General features: G+C 48.9%; 1 protein-coding gene across 2 annotated transcripts in view; it reads right to left on the bottom strand.

The window, feature by feature from the left end:
* Window positions 1–21,380, bottom strand: part of LOC129834787 (Golgi apparatus protein 1-like) — a 202,136-nt gene that overhangs the window by 61,642 nt on the left and 119,114 nt on the right. For both annotated transcript variants that reach the window (XM_055900062.1, XM_055900061.1), the window contains exons 9-15: window positions 19,879–20,000; window positions 17,367–17,468; window positions 15,974–16,127; window positions 13,710–13,847; window positions 11,473–11,640; window positions 5,939–6,001; window positions 5,396–5,509 (exon numbers count right to left, since the gene is read on the bottom strand). In XM_055900062.1, coding sequence (XP_055756037.1) covers window positions 5,396–5,509; window positions 5,939–6,001; window positions 11,473–11,640; window positions 13,710–13,847; window positions 15,974–16,127; window positions 17,367–17,468; window positions 19,879–20,000 — 861 coding nt within the window. The remainder of the gene's footprint in view (window positions 1–5,395; window positions 5,510–5,938; window positions 6,002–11,472; window positions 11,641–13,709; window positions 13,848–15,973; window positions 16,128–17,366; window positions 17,469–19,878; window positions 20,001–21,380) is intronic.

Here is a 21,380-nt window from a genome sequence, read left to right as displayed (position 1 = left end):
CATCCTACCGGTTTACCTCGCCTCACATCCTACCGGTTTACATCGCCTCACATCCTACCGGTTTACATCGCCTCACATCCTACCGGTTTACATCGCCTCACATCCTACCGGTTTACCTCGCCTCACATCCTACCGGTTTACATCGCCTCACATCCTACCGGTTTACATCGCCCCACATCCTACCGGTTTACATCGCCTCACATCCTACCGGTTTACCTCGCCTCACAACCTACCGGTTTACATCGCCTCACAACCTACCGGTTTACATCGCCTCACAACCTACCGGTTTACATCGCCTCACATCCTACCGGTTTACATCGCCTCACATCCTACCGGTTTACCTCACCTCACAACCTACCGGTTTACATCGCCTCACATCCTACCGGTTTACATCACCTCACATCCTACCGGTTTACATCGCCTCACATCCTACCGGTTTACATCGCCTCCCCTCCTACCGGTTTACATCGCCTCACATCCTACCGGTTTACATCGCCTCACATCCTACCGGTTTACATCGCCTCACATCCTACCGGTTTACATCGCCTCACATCCTACCGGTTTACATCGCCTCCCTACCTACCGGTTTACATCGCCTCCCTACCTACCGGTTTACATCGCCTCACATTCTACCGGTTTACATCGCCTCACATCCTACCGGTTTACCTCGCCTCACATCCTACCGGTTTACATCGCCACCCCTCCTACCGGTTTACATCGCCACCCCTCCTACCGGTTTACATCGCCTCACATCCTACCGGTTTACCTCGCCTCACATCCTACCGGTTTACATCGCCACCCCTCCTACCGGTTTACATCGCCTCACATCCTACCGGTTTACCTCGCCTCACATCCTACCGGTTTACATCGCCACCCCTCCTACCGGTTTACATCGCCTCACATCCTACCGGTTTACCTCGCCTCACATCCTACCGTTTTACATCGCCACCCCTCCTACCGGTTTACATCGCCTCACATCCTACCGGTTTACATCGCCTCACATCCTACCGGTTTACATCGCCTCACATCCTACCGGTTTACATCGCCTCACATCCTACCGGTTTACATCGCCTCACATCCTACCGGTTTACATCGCCTCACATCCTACCGGTTTACATCCCCTCACATCCTACCGGTTTACATCGCCTCACATCCTACCGGTTTACATCGTCTCACATCCTACCGGTTTACATCGCCTCCCCACCTACCGGTTTACATCGTCTCACATCCTACCGGTTTACATCGTCTCACATCCTACCGGTTTACATCGCCTCACATCCTACCGGTTTACATCACCTCCCCACCTACCGGTTTACATCGTCTCACATCCTACAGGTTTACATCACCTCACATCCTACAGGTTTACATCACCTCACATCCTACCGGTTTACATCACCTCACATCCTACCGGTTTACCTCGCCTCACATCCTACCGGTTTACATCGCCTCACATCCTACCGGTTTACATCGCCTCACATCCTACCGGTTTACATCGCCTCACATCCTACCGGTTTACATCGCCTCACATCCTACCGGTTTACATCGCCTCACATCCTACCGGTTTACATCTCCTCACATCCTACCGGTTTACATCGCCTCACATCCTACCGGTTTACGTCGCCTCACATCCTACCGGTTTACGTCGCCTCACATCCTACCGGTTTACATCTCCTCACATCCTACCGGTTTACATCGCCTCACATCCTACCGGTTTACATCGCCTCACATCCTACCGGTTTACCTCGCCTCACATCCTACCGGTTTACCTCGCCTCACATCCTACCGGTTTACATCACCTCACATCCTACCGGTTTACATCGCCTCCCCACCTACCGGTTTACATCGTCTCACATCCTACCGGTTTACATCGCCTCACATCATACCGGTTTACATCGCCTCCCCACCTACCGGTTTACATCGCCTCCCCACCTACCGGTTTACATCGCCTCACATCCTACCGGTTTACATCGCCTCACCACCTACCGGTTTACATCGTCTCACATCCTACCGGTTTACATCGTCTCACATCCTACCGGTTTACATCGCCTCCCCTCCTGCCGGTTTACATCGCCTCACATCCTACCGGTTTACATCGCCTCACATCCTACCGGTTTACATCGCCTCACATCCTACCGGTTTACATCGCCTCACATCCTACCGGTTTACATCGCCTCACATCCTACCGGTTTACATCACCTCACATCCTACCGGTTTACATCACCTCACATCCTACCGGTTTACATCACCTCACATCCTACCGGTTTACATCACCTCACATCCTACCGGTTTACATCGCCTCACATCCTACCGGTTTACCTAGCCTCACATCCTACCGGTTTACATCACCTCACATCCTACCGGTTTACCTAGCCTCACATCCTACCGGTTTACATCACCTCACATCCTACCGGTTTACATCACCTCACATCCTACCGGTTTACATCGCCTCACATCCTACCGGTTTACATCGCCTCCCCACCTACCGGTTTACATCACCTCACATCCTACCGGTTTACATCACCTCACATCCTACCGGTTTACCTCTCCTCACATCCTACCGGTTTACCTCGCCTCACATCCTGCCGGTTTACCTCGCCTCACATCCTACCGGTTTACGTCGCCTCACATCCTACCGGTTTACATCGCCTCACATCCTACCGGTTTACATCGCCTCACATCCTACCGGTTTACATCACCTCACATCCTACCGGTTTACATCACCGCACATCCTACCGGTTTACATCACCTCACATCCTACCGGTTTACATCACCTCACATCCTACCGGTTTACATCACCTCACATCCTACCGGTTTACATCACCTCCCCACCTACCGGTTTACATCGCCTCACATCCTACCGGTTTACATCGCCTCACATCCTACCGGTTTACCTCTCCTCACATCCTACCGGTTTACCTCGCCTCACATCCTACCGGTTTACATCGCCTCACAACCTACCGGTTTACATCGCCTCACATCCTACCGGTTTACATCGCCTCACATCCTACCGGTTTACATCGCCTCACATCCTACCGGTTTACATCGCCTCACATCCTACCGGTTTACATCGCCTCACATCCTACCGGTTTACATCACCTCACATCCTACCGGTTTACCTCAACTCACATCCTACCGGTTTACATCGCCTCACATCCTACCGGTTTACATCGCCTCACATCATACCGGTTTACATCGCCTCCCCACCTACCGGTTTACATCGCCTCCCCACCAACCGGTTTACCTCGTCTCCCCACCTACCGGTTTACATCGCCTCACATCCTGCCGGTTTACATCGCCTCACATCCTACCGGTTTACATCGCCTCACATCCTACCGGTTTACATCGCCTCACATCCTACCGGTTTACATCGCCTCACATCCTACCGGTTTACATCGCCTCACATCCTACCGGTTTACATCACCTCACATCCTAACGGTTTACATCGCCTCCCCACCTACCTGTTTAAATCGCCTCACATCCTACCGGTTTACCTCGCCTCACATCCTACCGGTTTACCTCACCTCACATCCTACCGGATTACATCGCCTCACATCCTACCGGTTTACATCGCCTCACATCCTACCGGTTTACATCGCCTCACATCCTACCGGTTTACATCGCCTCACATCCTACCGGTTTACATCGCCTCACATCCTACCGGTTTACATCGCCTCACATCCTACCGGTTTACATCGCCTCACATCCTACCGGTTTACATCGCCTCACATCCTACCGGTTTACATCGCCTCACATCCTACCGGTTTACATCGCCTCACATCCTACCGGTTTACATCGCCTCACATCCTACCGGTTTACATCGCCTCACATCCTACCGGTTTACCTCACCTCACATCCTACCGGTTTACCTCGCCTCACATCCTACCGGTTTACATCACCTCGCCTCCCCTCCTACCGGTTTACATCGCCTCACATCCTACTGGTTTACATCGCCTCACATCCTACCGGTTTACATCACCTCACATCCTACCGGTTTACCTCGCCTCACATCCTACCGGTTTACATCGCCTCACATCCTACCGGTTTACCTCGCCTCACATCCTACCGGTTTACATCGCCTCGCCTCACATCCTACCGGTTTACCTCACCTCACATCCTACCGGTTTACATCGCCTCGCCTCACATCCTACCGGTTTACCTCACCTCACATCCTACCGGTTTACATCGCCTCGCCTCACATCCTACCGGTTTACCTCACCTCACATCCTACCGGTTTACATCGCCTCGCCTCACATCCTACCGGTTTACATCACCTCACATCCTACCGATTTACATCGCCTCACATCCTACCGGTTTACGTCGCCTCACATCCTACCGGATTACGTCGCCTCACATCCTACCGGTTTACGTCGCCTCACATCCTACCGGTTTACGTCACCTCACATCCTACCGGTTTACATCGCCTCACATCCTACCGGTTTACATCGCCTCACATCCTACCGGTTTACATCGCCTCACATCCTACCGGTTTACATCGCCTCACATCCTACCGGTTTACATCGCCTCACATCCTACCGGTTTACATCGCCTCACATCCTACCGGTTTACATCACCTCACATCCTACCGGTTTACATCGCCTCACATCCTACCGGTTTACATCGCCTCACATCCTACCGGTTTACATCACCTCACATCCTACCGGTTTACATCACCTCACATCCTACCGGTTTACATCACCTCACATGCTACCGGCTTACCTCACATCCTACCGGTTTACCTCACATCCTACCGGTTTACATCGCCTCACATCCTACCGGTTTACATCGCCTCACATCCTACCGGTTTACATCGCCTCACATCCTACCGGTTTACATCGCCTCACATCCTACCGGTTTACATCGCCTCACATCCTACCGGTTTACATCACCTCACATCCTACCGGTTTACATCGCCTCACATCCTACCGGATTACATCACCTCACATCCTACCGGATTACATCACCTCACCACCTACCGGTTTACATCACCTCACATCCTACCGGTTTACATCACCTCACATCCTACCGGATTACATCACCTCACATCCTACCGGATTACATCACCTCACATCCTACCGGATTACATCACCTCACATCCTACCGGTTTACATCACCTCAGGTCAGACAGCTATGGGAGGTGCCCTGAAAGTGCCCTGAAGGATGAGTGTGTGGTGTGTGTGAGATTCAGAGAGATAGTGAGTGTGTGGTGTGTGTGTGAGATTCTGTGGATTATTCAGAGAGATAGTGAGTGTGAGAGTCAGGGGCATTCAGTTAATTTGGGGGGGGGGGGTCATAGTGAGGTCAACAGCTCCTTGGTCCGTGTTGTCATAGCGACAGCGACCCGCCAGCTGTGAGTACATGAGTCAGTGTGCGTGTTGTCATAGCGACAGTGACCCACCAGCTGGAAGTGTGTAACTCCCACGGTACACTTCCTGTTCATCTCCTTCTGGTGTTTGTTCTGGACCAGACACTCCATCAGATCCCCTGTATCCACCTGGTTATCAGATACATCCTGGAGGAGAGAGAGGAGAGAGATGTGTTTGTTCAGGACCCGACACTCCATCACATCCCCTGTATCCACCTGGTTATCAGATACATCCTGGAGGAGAGAGAGGAGAGAGAGGAGAGAGATGTGTTTGTTCTGGACCAGACACTCCATCACATCCCCTGTATCCACCTGGTTATCAGATACATCCTGGAGGAGAGAGAGGAGAGAGAGGAGAGAGATGTGTTTGTTCTGGACCAGACACTCCATCACATCCCCTGTATCCACCTGGTTATCAGATACATCCTGGAGGAGAGAGGAGAGAGAGGAGAGAGAGGAGAGAGAGGTGTTTGTTGGGATATCTTGTTTTTAGATTTTGGACCTGCCAAAAGAGGAGAATCTGTTCTGAGGTCAGGCAGAGTGAGAGAGCTGAGTTCTGGATCTGTTGGAACTTACATGGCAGTGAGTCTGGATGACAGGTTGACAAGCCCGGATCAGCAGGGCCTCAATATGGATGTCCTATCACAGCAGAGAGACCATGTCAGCCAGAGACAGTCATACACAGAGATACATCACACAGAATGGTTGATAAAGATGTCCTATCACAGCAGAGAGACCATGTCAGCCAGAGATATTCATATACAGAGATACATCACACATACAGAATGGTTGATAAAGATGACCTATCACAGCAGAGAGACCATGTCAGCCAGAGATATTCATATACAGAGATACATCACACATACTGAATGGTTGATAAAGATGTCCTATCACAGCAGAGAGACCATGTTAGTCAGAGACATTCATACACAGAGATACATCACACTGAATGGTTGATAAAGATGTCCTATCACAGCAGAGAGACCATGTCAGTCAGAGACATTCATACACAGAGATACATCACACAGAATGGTTGATAAAGATGTCCTATCACAGCAGAGAGACCATGTCAGTCAGAGACATTCATACACAGAGATACATCACACTGAATGGTTGATAAAGATGTCCTATCACAGCAGAGAGACCATGTCAGTCAGAGACATTCATACACAGAGATACATCACACTGAATGGTTGATAAAGATGTCCTATCACAGCAGAGAGACCATGTCAGTCAGAGACATTCATACACAGAGATACATCACACATACAGAATGGTTGATAAAGATGTCCTATCACAGCAGAGAGACCATGTCAGTCAGAGACATTCATACACAGAGATACATCACACTGAATGGTTGATAAAGATGTCCTATCACAGCAGAGAGACCATGTCAGTCAGAGACATTCATACACAGAGATACATCACACTGAATGGTTGATAAAGATGTCCTATCACAGCAGAGAGACCATGTCAGCCAGAGACATTCATATACAGAGATACATCACACTGAATGGTTGATAAAGATGTCCTATCACAGCAGAGAGACCATGTCAGTCAGAGACATTCATATACAGAGATACATCACACAGAATGATTGATAAAGCTGTCCTATCACAGCAGAGAGACATTCATACACAGAGATACATCACACAGAATGATTGATAAAGCTGTCCTATCACAGCAGAGAGACCATGTCAGTCAGAGACATTCATACACAGAGATACATCACACTGAATGGTTGATAAAGATGTCCTATCACAGCAGAGAGACCATGTCAGTCAGAGACATTCATATACAGAGATACATCACACTGAATGGTTGATAAAGATGTCCTATCACAGCAGAGAGACCATGTCAGTCAGAGACATTCATATACAGAGATACATCACACAGAATGATTGATAAAGATGTCCTATCACAGCAGAGAGACATTCATACACAGAGATACATCACACAGAATGATTGATAAAGCTGTCCTATCACAGCAGAGAGACCATGTCAGTCAGAGACATTCATACACAGAGATACATCACACTGAATGGTTGATAAAGATGTCCTATCACAGCAGAGAGACCATGTCAGTCAGAGACATTCATATACAGAGATACATCACACTGAATGGTTGATAAAGATGTCCTATCACAGCAGAGAGACCATGTCAGTCAGAGACATTCATATACAGAGATACATCACACAGAATGATTGATAAAGATGTCCTATCACAGCAGAGAGACATTCATACACAGAGATACATCACACAGAATGGTTGATAAAGATGTCCTATCACAGCAGAGAGACATTCATACACAGAGATACATCATACAGAATGGTTGATAAAGATGTCCTATCACAGCAGAGAGACCATGTCAGCCAGAGACATTCATATACAGAGATACATCACACAGAATGATAACACAACTACGGAGCATTAGGAAACTATTCAGATTACTGGACTTTCTCCACAGTTTGTTACTTCACAGCCTTATTCTAAAATGGATTTAAACAGAAATAATCCCTCAGTCTACACACAATACCCCATAATGACAAAGCAAACACAGGTTAAGAAATGTTTGCAAATTTATTACAAATAAAAAACTGAAAAAATGACAATTACATAAGTATTCAGACCCTTTACTCAGTACTTTGCTAAAGAACCTTTGGCAGCGATTACAGCCTTGAGTCTTCTTGGGTATGACGCTACAAGCTTGGCACACCTGTATTTGGGGAGTTTCTCCCATTCTTCTCTGCAGATCTTCTCAAGCTCTGTCAAGTATTGCTGCACAATATTTTCAGGTCTCTCCAGAGATGTTGTATCGGATTCAAGTCCGGGCTCTGGCTGGGCCACTCAAGGACATTCAGAGACTTGTCCCGGAACCACTCCTGCGTTATCTTGGCTGTGTGCTTAGGGTCGTTGTCCTGTTGGAAGGTGAACATTCAAACTAGTTGGAGGTCCTGAGCGCTCTGGAGCAGGTTTTCATCAAGGATCTCTCTGTACTTTGCTCCGTTCATCTTTCCCTCGATCCTGACTAGTCTCCCAGTCCCTGCCACTGAAAAACCTCCCCACAGCATGATGCTGCCACCACCATGCTTCACCGTAGGGATGGTGCCAGGTTTCCTCTAGACTTGACGCTTCGCATTCAGGCCAAAGAGTTCAATCTTGGTTTCATCAGAGCAGAGAATCTTGTTTCTCACGGCCTGAGAGTCTTTAGGGGCCTTTTGGCAAACTCCAAGTGGGCTGTCATGTGTCTTTTACTGAGGAGTGGCTTCCGTCTGGCCACTCTACCATAAAGGCCTGATTGGTGGAGTGCTGCAGAGATAGTTGTCCTTCTAGAAGTTTCTCCCATCTCCACAGAGGAACTCTAGAGCTCTGTCATAGTGACCATTGGGTTCTTATTCACCTCCCTGACCAAGGCCCGTCTCCCGATTGCTCAGTTTGGCCGGGCGGCCAGCTCTAGGAAGAGTCTTGGTGGTTCCAAACTTCTTCCATTTAAGATTGATGGAGGCCACTGTGTTCTTGGGGACCTTCAATGCTGCAGAAATGTTTTGGTACCCTTCCCCAGATCTGTACTTCGACACAATCCTGTCTCGGAGCTCTACGGACAATTCCTTCAACCTCATGGCTTGGTTTTTGCTCTGATATGCACTGTCAATTGTGGGACCTTATATAGACAGGTGTGTGCCTTTCCAAATAGTTGAATTTACCACAGGTGGACTCCAATCAAGTTGTCAAAACATCTCAAAGATGATCAAATATGCACCTGAGCTCAATATCGAATCTCAGAGCAAAGGGTCTGAATACTTATGTAAATAAGTTTTTTTTAATTAATTTTTTTATTCATTTGCAAAAATTTCTAAAAAACTGTTTTCGCAAATACAGCTCATACTATATAATATAGTACTACTATAACTCATACTATATAATATAGTACTACTATAACTCATACTATATATAATAGTACTACTATAACTCATACTATATAATATAGTACTACTATAACTCATACTATATAATATAGTACTACTATAACTCATACTATATAATATAGTACTACTATAACTCATACTATATAATATAGTACTACTATAACTCATACTATATAATATAGTACTACTATAACTCATACTATATAATATAGTACTACTATAACTCATACTATATAATATAGTACTACTATAACTCATACTATATAATATAGTACTACTATAACTCATACTATATAATATAGTACTACTATAACTCATACTATATAATATAGTACTACTATAACTCATACTATATAATATAGTACTACTATAACTCATACTATATAATATAGTACTAATATAACTCATACTATATCATATAGTACTAATGTAACTCATACTCTATAATATAGTACTAATATAACTCATACATTTACATTACATTTAAGTCATTTAGCAGACGCTCTTATCCAGAGCGACTTACAAATCATACAATATAATATAGTACTAATATAGCTCATACTATATAGTACTAATATAACTCAAACTATATAATATAGTACTAATGTAACTCATACTATATAATATAGTACTAATATGACTCATACTATATAATATAGTACTAATATAACTCATACTATATAATATAGCATTACTATAACTCATTCTATATAATATAGCACTAATATAACTCATACTATATAATATAGTACTAATATAACTCATACTATATAATATAGTACTAATGTAACTCATACTATATAATATAGTAATAATATGACTCATACTATATAATATAGTAATAATATAGTTTGGTATTTGTGTAATGTATTTTATCCAGTCTTTTTTGGTGATCTTGATCAAGAGTGCCAACCATTCTGGAGCCCCCTGTAGGTCCAACATGCAGACAGTGATAGTGGTGCCAACCATTCTGGAGCCCCCTGTACATCCAACATGCAGACAGTGATAGTGGTGCCAACCATTCTGGAGCCCCCTGTAGGTCCAACATGCAGACAGTGGTAGTGTACCTCAGACTGCAGCTCTGTCAGGTTGCCCACCACCTCTCCACACCCTGACAGTGATAGTGTACCTCAGACTGCAGCTCTGTCAGGTTGCCCACCACCTCTCCACACCCTGACAGTGATAGTGTACCTCAGACTGCAGCTCTGTCAGGTTGCCCACCACCTCTCCACACCCTGACAGTGATAGTGTACCTCAGACTGCAGCTCTGTCAGGTTGCCCACCACCTCTCCACACCCTGACAGTGATAGTGTACCTCAGACTGCAGCTCTGTCAGGTTGCCCACCACCTCTCCACACCCTGACAGTGATAGTGTACCTCAGACTGCAGCTCTGTCAGGTTGCCCACCACCTCTCCACACCCTGACAGTGATAGTGTACCTCAGACTGCAGCTCTGTCAGGTTGCCCACCACCTCTCCACACCCTGACAGTGATAGTGTACCTCAGACTGCAGCTCTGTCAGGTTGCCCACCACCTCTCCACACCCTGACAGTGATAGTGTACCTCAGACTGCAGCTCTGTCAGGTTGCCCACCACCTCTCCACACCCTGACAGTGATAGTGTACCTCAGACTGCAGCTCTGTCAGGTTGCCCACCACCTCTCCACACCCTGACAGTGATAGTGTACCTCAGACTGCAGCTCTGTCAGGTTGCCCACCACCTCTCCACACCCTGACAGTGATAGTGTACCTCAGACTGCAGCTCTGTCAGGTTGCCCACCACCTCTCCACACCCTGACAGTGATAGTGTACCTCAGACTGCAGCTCTGTCAGGTTGCCCACCACCTCTCCACACCCTGACAGTGATAGTGTACCTCAGACTGCAGCTCCGTCAGGTTGCCCACCACCTCTCCACACCCTGACAGTGATAGTGTACCTCAGACTGCAGCTCTGTCAGGTTGCCCACCACCTCTCCACACCCTGACAGTGATAGTGTACCTCAGACTGCAGCTCTGTCAGGTTGCCCACCACCTCTCCACACCCTGACAGTGATAGTGTACCTCAGACTGCAGCTCTGTCAGGTTGCCCACCACCTCTCCACACCCTGACAGTGATAGTGTACCTCAGACTGCAGCTCTGTCAGGTTGCCCACCACCTCTCCACACCCTGACAGTGATAGTGTACCTCAGACTGCAGCTCTGTCAGGTTGCCCACCACCTCTCCACACCCTGACAGCAGGTCATCATGCAGACAGTGATAGTGTACCTCAGACTGCAGCTCTGTCAGGTTGCCCACCACCTCTCCACACCCTGACAGCAGGTCTTCCAGGTGGTCCTGCAGACACTCCAACTCCTAGAACACACACCATTACAACACCATTACAACGCCGTCACATACCATCACAACGCCGTCACACACGCCATCACACACACCAACACACACGCCAACACACACGCCAACACACACGCCAACACACACCATCACACATGCCATCACACACACCGTCACACAGCCATCACACAGCCATCACAACGCAGTCTTCATATACATCAACCAGACACAGTCAGTATTTGAGAAGCCAAGGGCAGTAATACATGATTCTCTATGGAGAGATACCAAACCTTGGCTGGTATAGACCGTATACCAGGGGACAATATCCTCAAAACTATTGATTTGAAGTTTTCAATAAAAGGTGATTAATTGTAGCTACCATGCTGCTGTTCCTCCTTTGTTCTCCCCCCCTCTGCTCTGTGTACACATGCTGCTGTTCCTCCTCTGGTCTTCCCCCCTCTGCTCTGTGTACACATGCTGCTGTTCCTCCTCTGGTCTTCCCCCCTCTGCTCTGTGTACACATGCTGCTGTTCCTCCTCTAGTCTCCCCCCCCCCCCCCCCCCTCTGCTCTGTGTACACATGCTGCTGTTCCTCCTCTGTTCCCCCCCCCCCCTCTGCTCTGTGTACACATGCTGCTGTTCCTCCTCTGTTCCCCCCCCCCCCCTCTGCTCTGTGTACACATGCTGCTGTTCCTCCTCTGTTCCCCCCCCCCCCCCTCTGCTCTGTGTACACATGCTGCTGTTCCTCCTCTGGTCTTCCCCCCTCTGCTGCTCTTCCTTCAGAAAAGCCTGCATCACAACTTTATTCATTTGCACAATTTCTCTCGTTCACTTTCTTTTGTAAATGTCCACACTCACCGACAATAACATTCGGTAGCTACTAGCTATGCTAACATTTACTAGCTATGCTTAGCTACTAGCTATGCTAACATTTACTAGCTATGCTAACATTTACTAGCTATGCTAACATTTACTAGCTATGCTATCATTTACTAGCTATGCTATCATTTACTAGCTATGCTAACATTTACTAGCTATGCTATCATTTACTAGCTATGCTTGTATAGCTTAATAAGCTGGATTTACCTGTTTTTCCGCTCATTAGCATTTAGCTAACAGCTTCTATGTGATTTCCCTATCAGTTTGTGCTTATTTTGTTAGCATTCTGGTAAGAGGCCCAATGGCTCTGCCGGTATGAGAGAAGAACGGTATGGACATCTGGATACCGCCCCAGCCTACTACAAGCCTATGTGGAAGGATCTGATGGTTGTGACACATTGGGAGAACCTCTATTGGCCGCTCTCCCAGAATGCCCAGGGGTTGGTTTAGGACATTGGCCAATCTCCCAGAATGCCCAGGGGTTGGTTTAAGACATTGGCAGCTCTCACAGAATGCCAAGGGGTTGGTTTAGGACATTGGCAGCTCTCCCAGAATGCCCAGGGGTTGGTTTAGGACATTGGCAGCTCTCCCAGAATGCCCAGGGGTTTGTTTAGGACATTGGCAGCTCTCCCAGAATGCCCAGGGGTTGGTTTAGGACATTGGCCAATCTCCCAGAATGCCCAGGGGTTGGTTTAGGACATTGGCCAATCTCCCAGAATGCCCAGGGGTTTGTTAAGGACATTGGCAGCTCTCCCAGAATGCCCAGGGGTTGGTTTAGGACATTGGCAGATCTCCCAGAATGCCCAGGGGTTGGTTTAGGATATCGGCAGCTCTCTCAGAATGCCCAGGGGTTGGTTTAGGACATTTAGTGCTGATTCTCCACCCTTTTTTAGTAGTGTGCAAGTGTACACTATCTCATGGATTTAGAAGGATCTGACTGGCGTACCCATTGGCTGGAGGGGGTTGTTCACCATTCTTAACTCCATGTGAGAAAGTGTGCAGATTTACACTTTGGGGGAATTGGGATGAAGCCAGAGTCTCTGTCAGGTAAAGCTGTCCTCCTACCTGGTCGGTCATACAGCGTGTGTGTGTGTGTGTGTGTGTGTGTGTGTGTGTGTGTGTGTGTGTGTGTGTGTGTGTGTGTGTGTGTGTGTGTGTGTGTGTGTGTGTGTGTGTGTGTGTGTGTGTGTGTGTGTGTGGTGTGTGTGTTACCTGTCCCGTGCCAGTCTTGTCACTGCACCACTTCCCCAGGTCAGTCAAACATCGCTTCTGGAGATTAGGGTCCAGTTTCACATCTAGCGCCCTCTGGTGGAGGATCCTCTGTACCTCCACCTTACAGTCACGAGATAGCTACACATACACACACAGGGTACACACACACACACACACACAGGGTACACACACACACACAGAAGGTACACACACATACACACACACAGGGTACACACACACACACAGGGTACACACACATACACACAGGGTACACACACACAGGGTACACACACACACACACAGGGCACACACACACACACACACACACACACACACACACACACAGGGTACACACACACACACACAGGGCACACACACACACACACACACACACACACACACAGGGCACACACACACACACACACACACACACACACACACACACACACACACACACACACACACACACACACACACACACACACAGGGTACACACACACACACACACACATTAGTGATATACACACATACCACTGGAAGGTAATTTTTATAACAGAACAGATAGATGGGATGATCACTGGGTACCAGGATGTCATCTGGTCAGACAGTATTGTAGCCATTTATGTCCATCAGATTCAGCACGGGGCTTTAAGAACAATCACTGTCTTTACCAACCACCACCTACCACTGTCTTTACCAACCACCACCACCACCTACCACTGTCTTTACCAACCACCACCACCACCTACCACTGTCATTACCAACCACCACCACCTACCACTGTCTTTACCAACCACCACCACCTACCACTGTCATTACCAACCACCACCACCACCTACCACTGTCATTACCAACCACCACCTACCACTGTCATTACCAACCACCACCTACCACTGTCATTACCAACCACCACCACCACCTACCACTGTCATTACCAACCACCACCACCTACCACTGTCATTACCAACCACCACCACCTACCACTGTCATTACCAACCACCACCACCTACCACTGTCATTACCAACCACCACCACCTACCACTGTCTTTACCAACCACCACCACCTACCACTGTCTTTACCAACCACCACCACCACCACCACCACCTACCACTGTCATTACCAACCACCACCACCTACCACTGTCTTTACCAACCACCACCACCTACCACTGTCTTTACCAACCACCACCACCACCACCACCTACCACTGTCTTTACCAACCACCACCACCTACCACTGCCTTTACCAACCACCACCACCACCACCACCTACCACTGTCTTTACCAACCACCACCACCACCTACCACTGTCTTTACCAACCACCACCACCACCTACCACTGTCATTACCAACCACCACCACCACCTACCACTGTCATTACCAACCACCACCACCACCTACCACTGTCATTACCAACCACAACCACCTACCACTGTCATTACCAACCACAACCACCTACCACTGTCATTACCAACCACCACCACCTACCACTGTCATTACCAACCACCACCACCACCTACCACTGTCTTTACCAACCACCATCTACCACTGTCATTACCAACCACCACCACCACCTACCACTGTCATTACCAACCACCACCTACCACTGTCATTACCAACCACCACCTACCACTGTCTTTACCAACCACCACCACCACCTACCACTGTCTTTACCAACCACCAACACCTACCAATGTCATTACCAACCACCACCACCTACCACTGTCTTTACCAACCACCACCACCTACCACTGTCATTACCAACCACCACCACCACCTACCACTGTCTTTACCAACCACCACCTACCACTGTCATTACCAACCACCACCTACCACTGTCTTTACCAACCACCACCACCACCTACCACTGTCATTACCAACCACCACCTACCACTGTCTTTACCAACCACCACCACCACCTACCACTGTCTTTACCAACCACCACCACCTACCACTGTCATTACCAACCACCACCACCTACCACTGTCTTTACCAACCACCACCACCTACCACTGTCATTACCAACCACCACCACCACCTACCACTGTCATTACCAACCACCATCACCACCTACCACTGTCATTACCAACCACCACCACCACCTACCACTGTCTTTACCAACCACCACCACCTAGTAATGGGAAACCATGGGAACTCCTCCAACATGTAATCTACCATAGCAGTAATGTGGAACTATGGGAACTCCTCCAACATGTAATCTACCATAGCAGTAATGTGGAACCATTTGCTACTCCTGAATCTTACCCGTCGTCCCTGCTCCTCGGTGCGGTAGGCATGGCGATAGAGACACGAGAACACGGCCCCAGGTGGCATCAGCTCGCTGGTCTCGTTCCAGCCGTGGGTGTGGCACAGCCGGGCAGCGTCACCCTGGCACTTCTGATACAGAATGGGGTCCAGTCTGGTAGAGAGGAGAGAGTTAGACAGTCTGACCACCGGGGGGCAGTAGAGAGTTAGACAGTCTGACCACCAGGGGGCAGTAGAGAGTTAGACAGTCTGACCACCAGGGGGCAGTAGAGAGTTAGATAGTCTGACCACCGGGGGGCAGTAGAGAGTTAGACAGTCTGACCACCGGGGGGCAGTAGAGAGTTAGGCAGCCTGACCACCAGGGGGCAGTAGAGAGTTAGACAGTCTGACCACCGGGGGGGCAGTAGAGAGTTAGACAGTCTGACCACCAGGGGGCAGTAGAGAGTTAGACAGTCTGACCACCAGGGGGCAGTAGAGAGTTAGACAGTCTGATATATATAATAGGGGTCAGAGGTCATGGTTGACTTACTTCCAGTCTCTAGAGATGAAGTACTGCAGCTCCAGTAGTCTGCGTTCACAGTCAGGGGTTAGGGGGTCAGAGGTCATGGTTGACTTACTTCCAGTCTCTAGAGATCAAGTACTGCAGCTCCAGTAGTCTGCGTTCACAGTCAGGGGTTAGAGGTCAGAGGTCATGGTTGACTTACTTCCAGTCTCTAGAGATGAAGTACTGCAGCTCCAGTAGTCTGCGTTCACAGTCAGGGGTCAGAGGTCAGAGGTCATGGTTGACTTACTTCCAGTCTCTAGAGATGAAGTACAGCAGCTCCAGTAGTCTGCGTTCACAGTCAGAGGTCAGAGGTCATGGTTGACTTACTTCCAGTCTCTAGAGATGAAGTACTGCAGCTCCAGTAGTCTGCGTTCACAGTCAGGGGTCAGAGGTCAGAGGTCATGGTTGACTTACTTCCAGTCTCTAGAGATGAAGTACTGCAGCTCCAGTAGTCTGCGTTCACAGTCAGGGGTCAGAGGTCAGAGGTCATGGTTGACTTACTTCCAGTCTCTAGAGATGAAGTACAGCAGCTCCAGTAGTCTGCGTTCACAGTCAGGGGTTAGGGGTCAGAGGTCATGGTTGACTTACTTCCAGTCTCTAGAGATGAAGTACTGCAGCTCCAGTAGTCTGCGTTCACAGTCAGGGGTCAGAGGTCAGAGGTCATGGTTGACTTACTTCCAGTCTCTAGAGATGAAGTACTGCAGCTCCAGTAGTCTGCGTTCACAGTCAGGGGTTAGGGGTCAGAGGTCATGGTTGACTTACTTCCAGTCTCTAGAGATGAAGTACTGCAGCTCCAGTAGTCTGCGTTCACAGTCAGGGGTTAGGGGTCAGAGGTCATGGTTGACTTACTTCCAGTCTCTAGAGATGAAGTACTGCAGCTCCAGTAGTCTGCGTTCACAGTCCTCCACCATCTTTTCTGTATACAGGTGCTCCATCAGGCAAGACAGGATCCTACACACACACACAATATGGCAATGACTTTATCAACCAATCAAAAAGGTCACAATAAATCCCAAGACACACCATGACGTCGCCACAGAACTAGAGGTTCTGTTTCTATGGACAGCAAATGCAGCTTTTTAGAAAGATTATTATATACATAATTTTTTTTCCCTTTATCCCTTTTTCTCCCCAATTTCGTGGTATCCAATTGGTAGTTACAGTCTTGTCCCATCACTGCAACTCCCCTAGAGACGTGAAGGTCGAGAGCCGTGCGTCCCCCAAAACACAACCCAACCAAGCCGAATTGTTTCTTGACACACTGCCCACTTAACCCGGAAGCCAGCCGCACCAACGTGTCGGTGGAAACACCGTACAGCTGGCCACCGTGTCAGCGTGCATTGCGCCCGGCCCGCCACAGGAGTCGCTAGTGCGCGATGGGACAAGGACATCCCTGCCGGCCAAACCCTCCACTAACCCGGACGCCGCTGGGCCAAACCCTCCACTAACCCGGACGCCGCTGGGCCAAACCCTCCACTAACCCGGACGACGCTGGGCCAAACCCTCCACTAACCCGGACGCCGCTGGGCCAAACCCTCCACTAACCCGGACGCCGCTGGGCCAAACCCTCCACTAACCCGGACGCCGCTGGGCCAAACCCTCCACTAACCCGGACGCCGCTGGGCCAAACCCTCCCTAACCCGGACGACGCTGGGCCAAACCCTCCACTAACCCGGACGCCGCTGGGCCAAACCCTCCCTAACCCGGACGACGCTGGGCCAAACCCTCCCCTAACCCGGACGCCGCTGGGCCAAACCCTCCACTAACCCGGACGCCGCTGGGCCAAACCCTCCACTAACCCGGACGCCGCTGGGTCAAACCCTCCACTAACCCGGACGCCGCTGGGCCAAACCCTCCACTAACCCGGACGCCGCTGGGCCAAACCCTCCACTAACCCGGACGCCGCTGGGCCAAACCCTCCACTAACCCGGACGCCGCTGGGCCAAACCCTCCACTAACCCGGACGCCGCTGGGCCAAACCCTCCACTAACCCAGACGCCGCTGGGCCAAACCCTATTACCCAAACATATTACTGACGCCGAGCTGAACATATTACTGACGCCGAGCTGAACCCCTCCCCTCCCCGACGCCGAGCTGAACCCCTCCCCGACGCCGAGCTGAACCCCTCCCCGACGCCGAGCTGAACCCATCCCCGACGCCGAGCTGAACCCCTCCCCGACGCCGAGCTGAACCCCTCCCCGACGCCGAGCTGAACCCATCCCCGACGCCGAGCTGAACCCCTCCCCGATGCCGAGCTGAACCCCTCCCCGAGACCGAGCTGAACCCCTCCCCGAGGCCGAGCTGAACCCATCTCCGACGCCGAGCTGAACCCATCCCCGACGCCGAGCTGAACCCCTCCCCGACGCCGAGCTGAACCCATCCCAGACGCCGAGCTGAACCCCTCCCAGACGCCGAGCTGAACCCCTCCCCGATGCCGAGCTGAACCCCTCCCCGATGCCGAGCTGAACCCCTCCCCGATGCCGAGCTGAACCCCTCCCCGAGGCCGAGCTGAACCCCTCCCCGAGGCCGAGCTGAACCCCTCCCCGACGCCGAGCTGAACCCCTCCCCTCCCCGACGCCGAGCTGAACCCCTCCCCGACGCCGAGCTGAACCCCTCCCCTCCCCGACGCCGAGCTGAACCCGAGCTGAACCCCTCCGTTCAGCTCTTTATTCTGAACTGACTAACACAGCAGGAAAGACAACAGTGATATCCCTGACAGGTAACAAACCCCTTTATTCTGAACTAACACAGCAGGAAAGACAACAGTGATATCCCTGACAGTTCAGAATAAAAGGGTTTGTTACCTGTCAGGGATATCACTGTTGTCTTTCCTGCTGTGTTAGTTCAGAATAAAGGGGTTTGTTACCTGTCAGGGATATCACTGTTGTCTTTCCTGCTGTGTTAGTTCAGAATAAAAGGGTTTGTTACCTGTCAGGGATATCACTGTTGTCTTTCCTGCTGTGTTAGTTCAGAATAAAAGGGTTTGTTACCTAACACAGCAGGAAAGACAACAGTGATATCCCTGACAGGTAACAAACCCCTTTATTCTGAACTAACACAGCAGGAAAGACAACAGTGATATCCCTGACAGGTAACAAACCCCTTTATTCTGAACTGACTAACACGGCAGGAAAGACACAGCTGGAGGTGCCGCCAAACATCACAGGTACATTAGAAAAGACAGGTGTGTATTTATTCAGCGTCTGTGTCTGCGTGTGTCTGAGATTACAGTACTCACAAAATGTGTGTGTGCATGCGATTGTTCTTCTGTGTGTGTGTGTGTGTGTGTGTGTGTGTGTGTGTGTGTGTGTCTGTCTGTCTGTGTGTCTGTGTGTGTGTGTGTGTGTGTGTTGGTACTCACATGGGGTCCCCGCTGCGGATGTGTTTGCAGGCAGTCTGGATAACAGACTCACAGGCTTCGTTCAGGGCCCGGTCTATCCTGTAGTCTGATCCAGGATCAGCTGACTGAATCAAGCTCTGGAGCTGAGGGACAACACAATAACAACACTACTTTATTTACAATAACAACAATACTTTATTTACAATAACAACACTACTTATTTACAATAACAACACTACTTATTTACAATAACAACACTACTTATTTACAATAACAACACGACTTGTTTACAATAACAATACTACTGGATTTACGTGTGTGTGTGTGTGTGTGTGTGTGTGTGTGTGTGTGTGTGTGTGTGTGTGTGTCCAGCGCCTTCAGAAAGTACTCATACCCTTTGACTTATTCTACATTTTGTTGTTACAGCCTGAATTCAAAAATGGGTTAAATAGATTTTTGGGGTTCTCCCCCATCTATACACAATACCCCATAAAAACATGTTTTTACTTAGCAAATATATAGAACATTTTAAACATGAATCTCTCATTTACAACATTATTATTCACACCCATGAGTCAAGCACCTTTAGCAGCGATTACAGCTGGGAGCCGTTCTAGGCCTCTAAGAGCTTTCCACACCTGTAGTCAAAACTGTAACTCGGCCACTCAGGAACATTCACTGTCTTTCTAATTAAGCAACTCCAGTGTATATTTGTCTTTGTGTTTTAGGTTATTGTTCTGCTGAAATGTGAATTTGTCTCCCAGTGTCTGGTGGAAAGCAGACTACCAGGTTTTCCTCTAGGATTTTGCCTGCGCTTAGCTCAATTCCATTTCTGAAAAACTCCCCGGTCCTTAACGATGACAAGCATACCCATAACAACATGCAGCCACCACTATGCTTGAGAATATGTAGAGTGGTACTCAGTAATGTGTTTTATTGGATTTGTGTTCATCTCTTTACCACATGTTTTGCAGTATTACTTTAGAGCCTTGTAGCAAACAGGATGCATGTTATGGAATATTTGTATTCTGTACAGGCTTCCTCCTTTTCACTCTGTCATTGAGGTTAGTATTGTGGAGTGACTACAATGTTGTTGATCCATCCTCAGTTTTCTATCACAGCCATTAAACTCTGTAACTGTTTTAAGGTCACCATTGGCCTCATGGTGAAATCCCTGAGCGGTTTCCTTCCTCTCCGGCAACTGAGTTAGGAATGACACCTGTATCTTTGTAGTGACTGGGTGCATTGATACACCTTCCAAAGTGTAATTAATAACTTCACCGTGCTCAAAGGGATATTCAATGTCTGCTTTTTTATTTTTTTTACCCATCTACCAATCGGTGCCCTTCTTTGAGAGGCCTTGGAAAACCTCCCTGGTCTTTGTGGTTGAATCTATGTTTGAAATGCACTGCGCGACTGAGGGACCTTATAGACAACTTGATGTGTGGAGTATAGAGATGATGTAGTCATTCAAAAATCATGTTAAATACTATTATTGAAGACAGACTGAATCCATGCAACAT

The sequence above is a fragment of the Salvelinus fontinalis genome, chromosome 35 (genome assembly GCF_029448725.1).
Source record: "Salvelinus fontinalis isolate EN_2023a chromosome 35, ASM2944872v1, whole genome shotgun sequence".
NCBI classification, from domain to species: domain Eukaryota; kingdom Metazoa; phylum Chordata; class Actinopteri; order Salmoniformes; family Salmonidae; genus Salvelinus; species Salvelinus fontinalis.
This window is presented reverse-complemented; position numbering and strand designations above follow the sequence as displayed.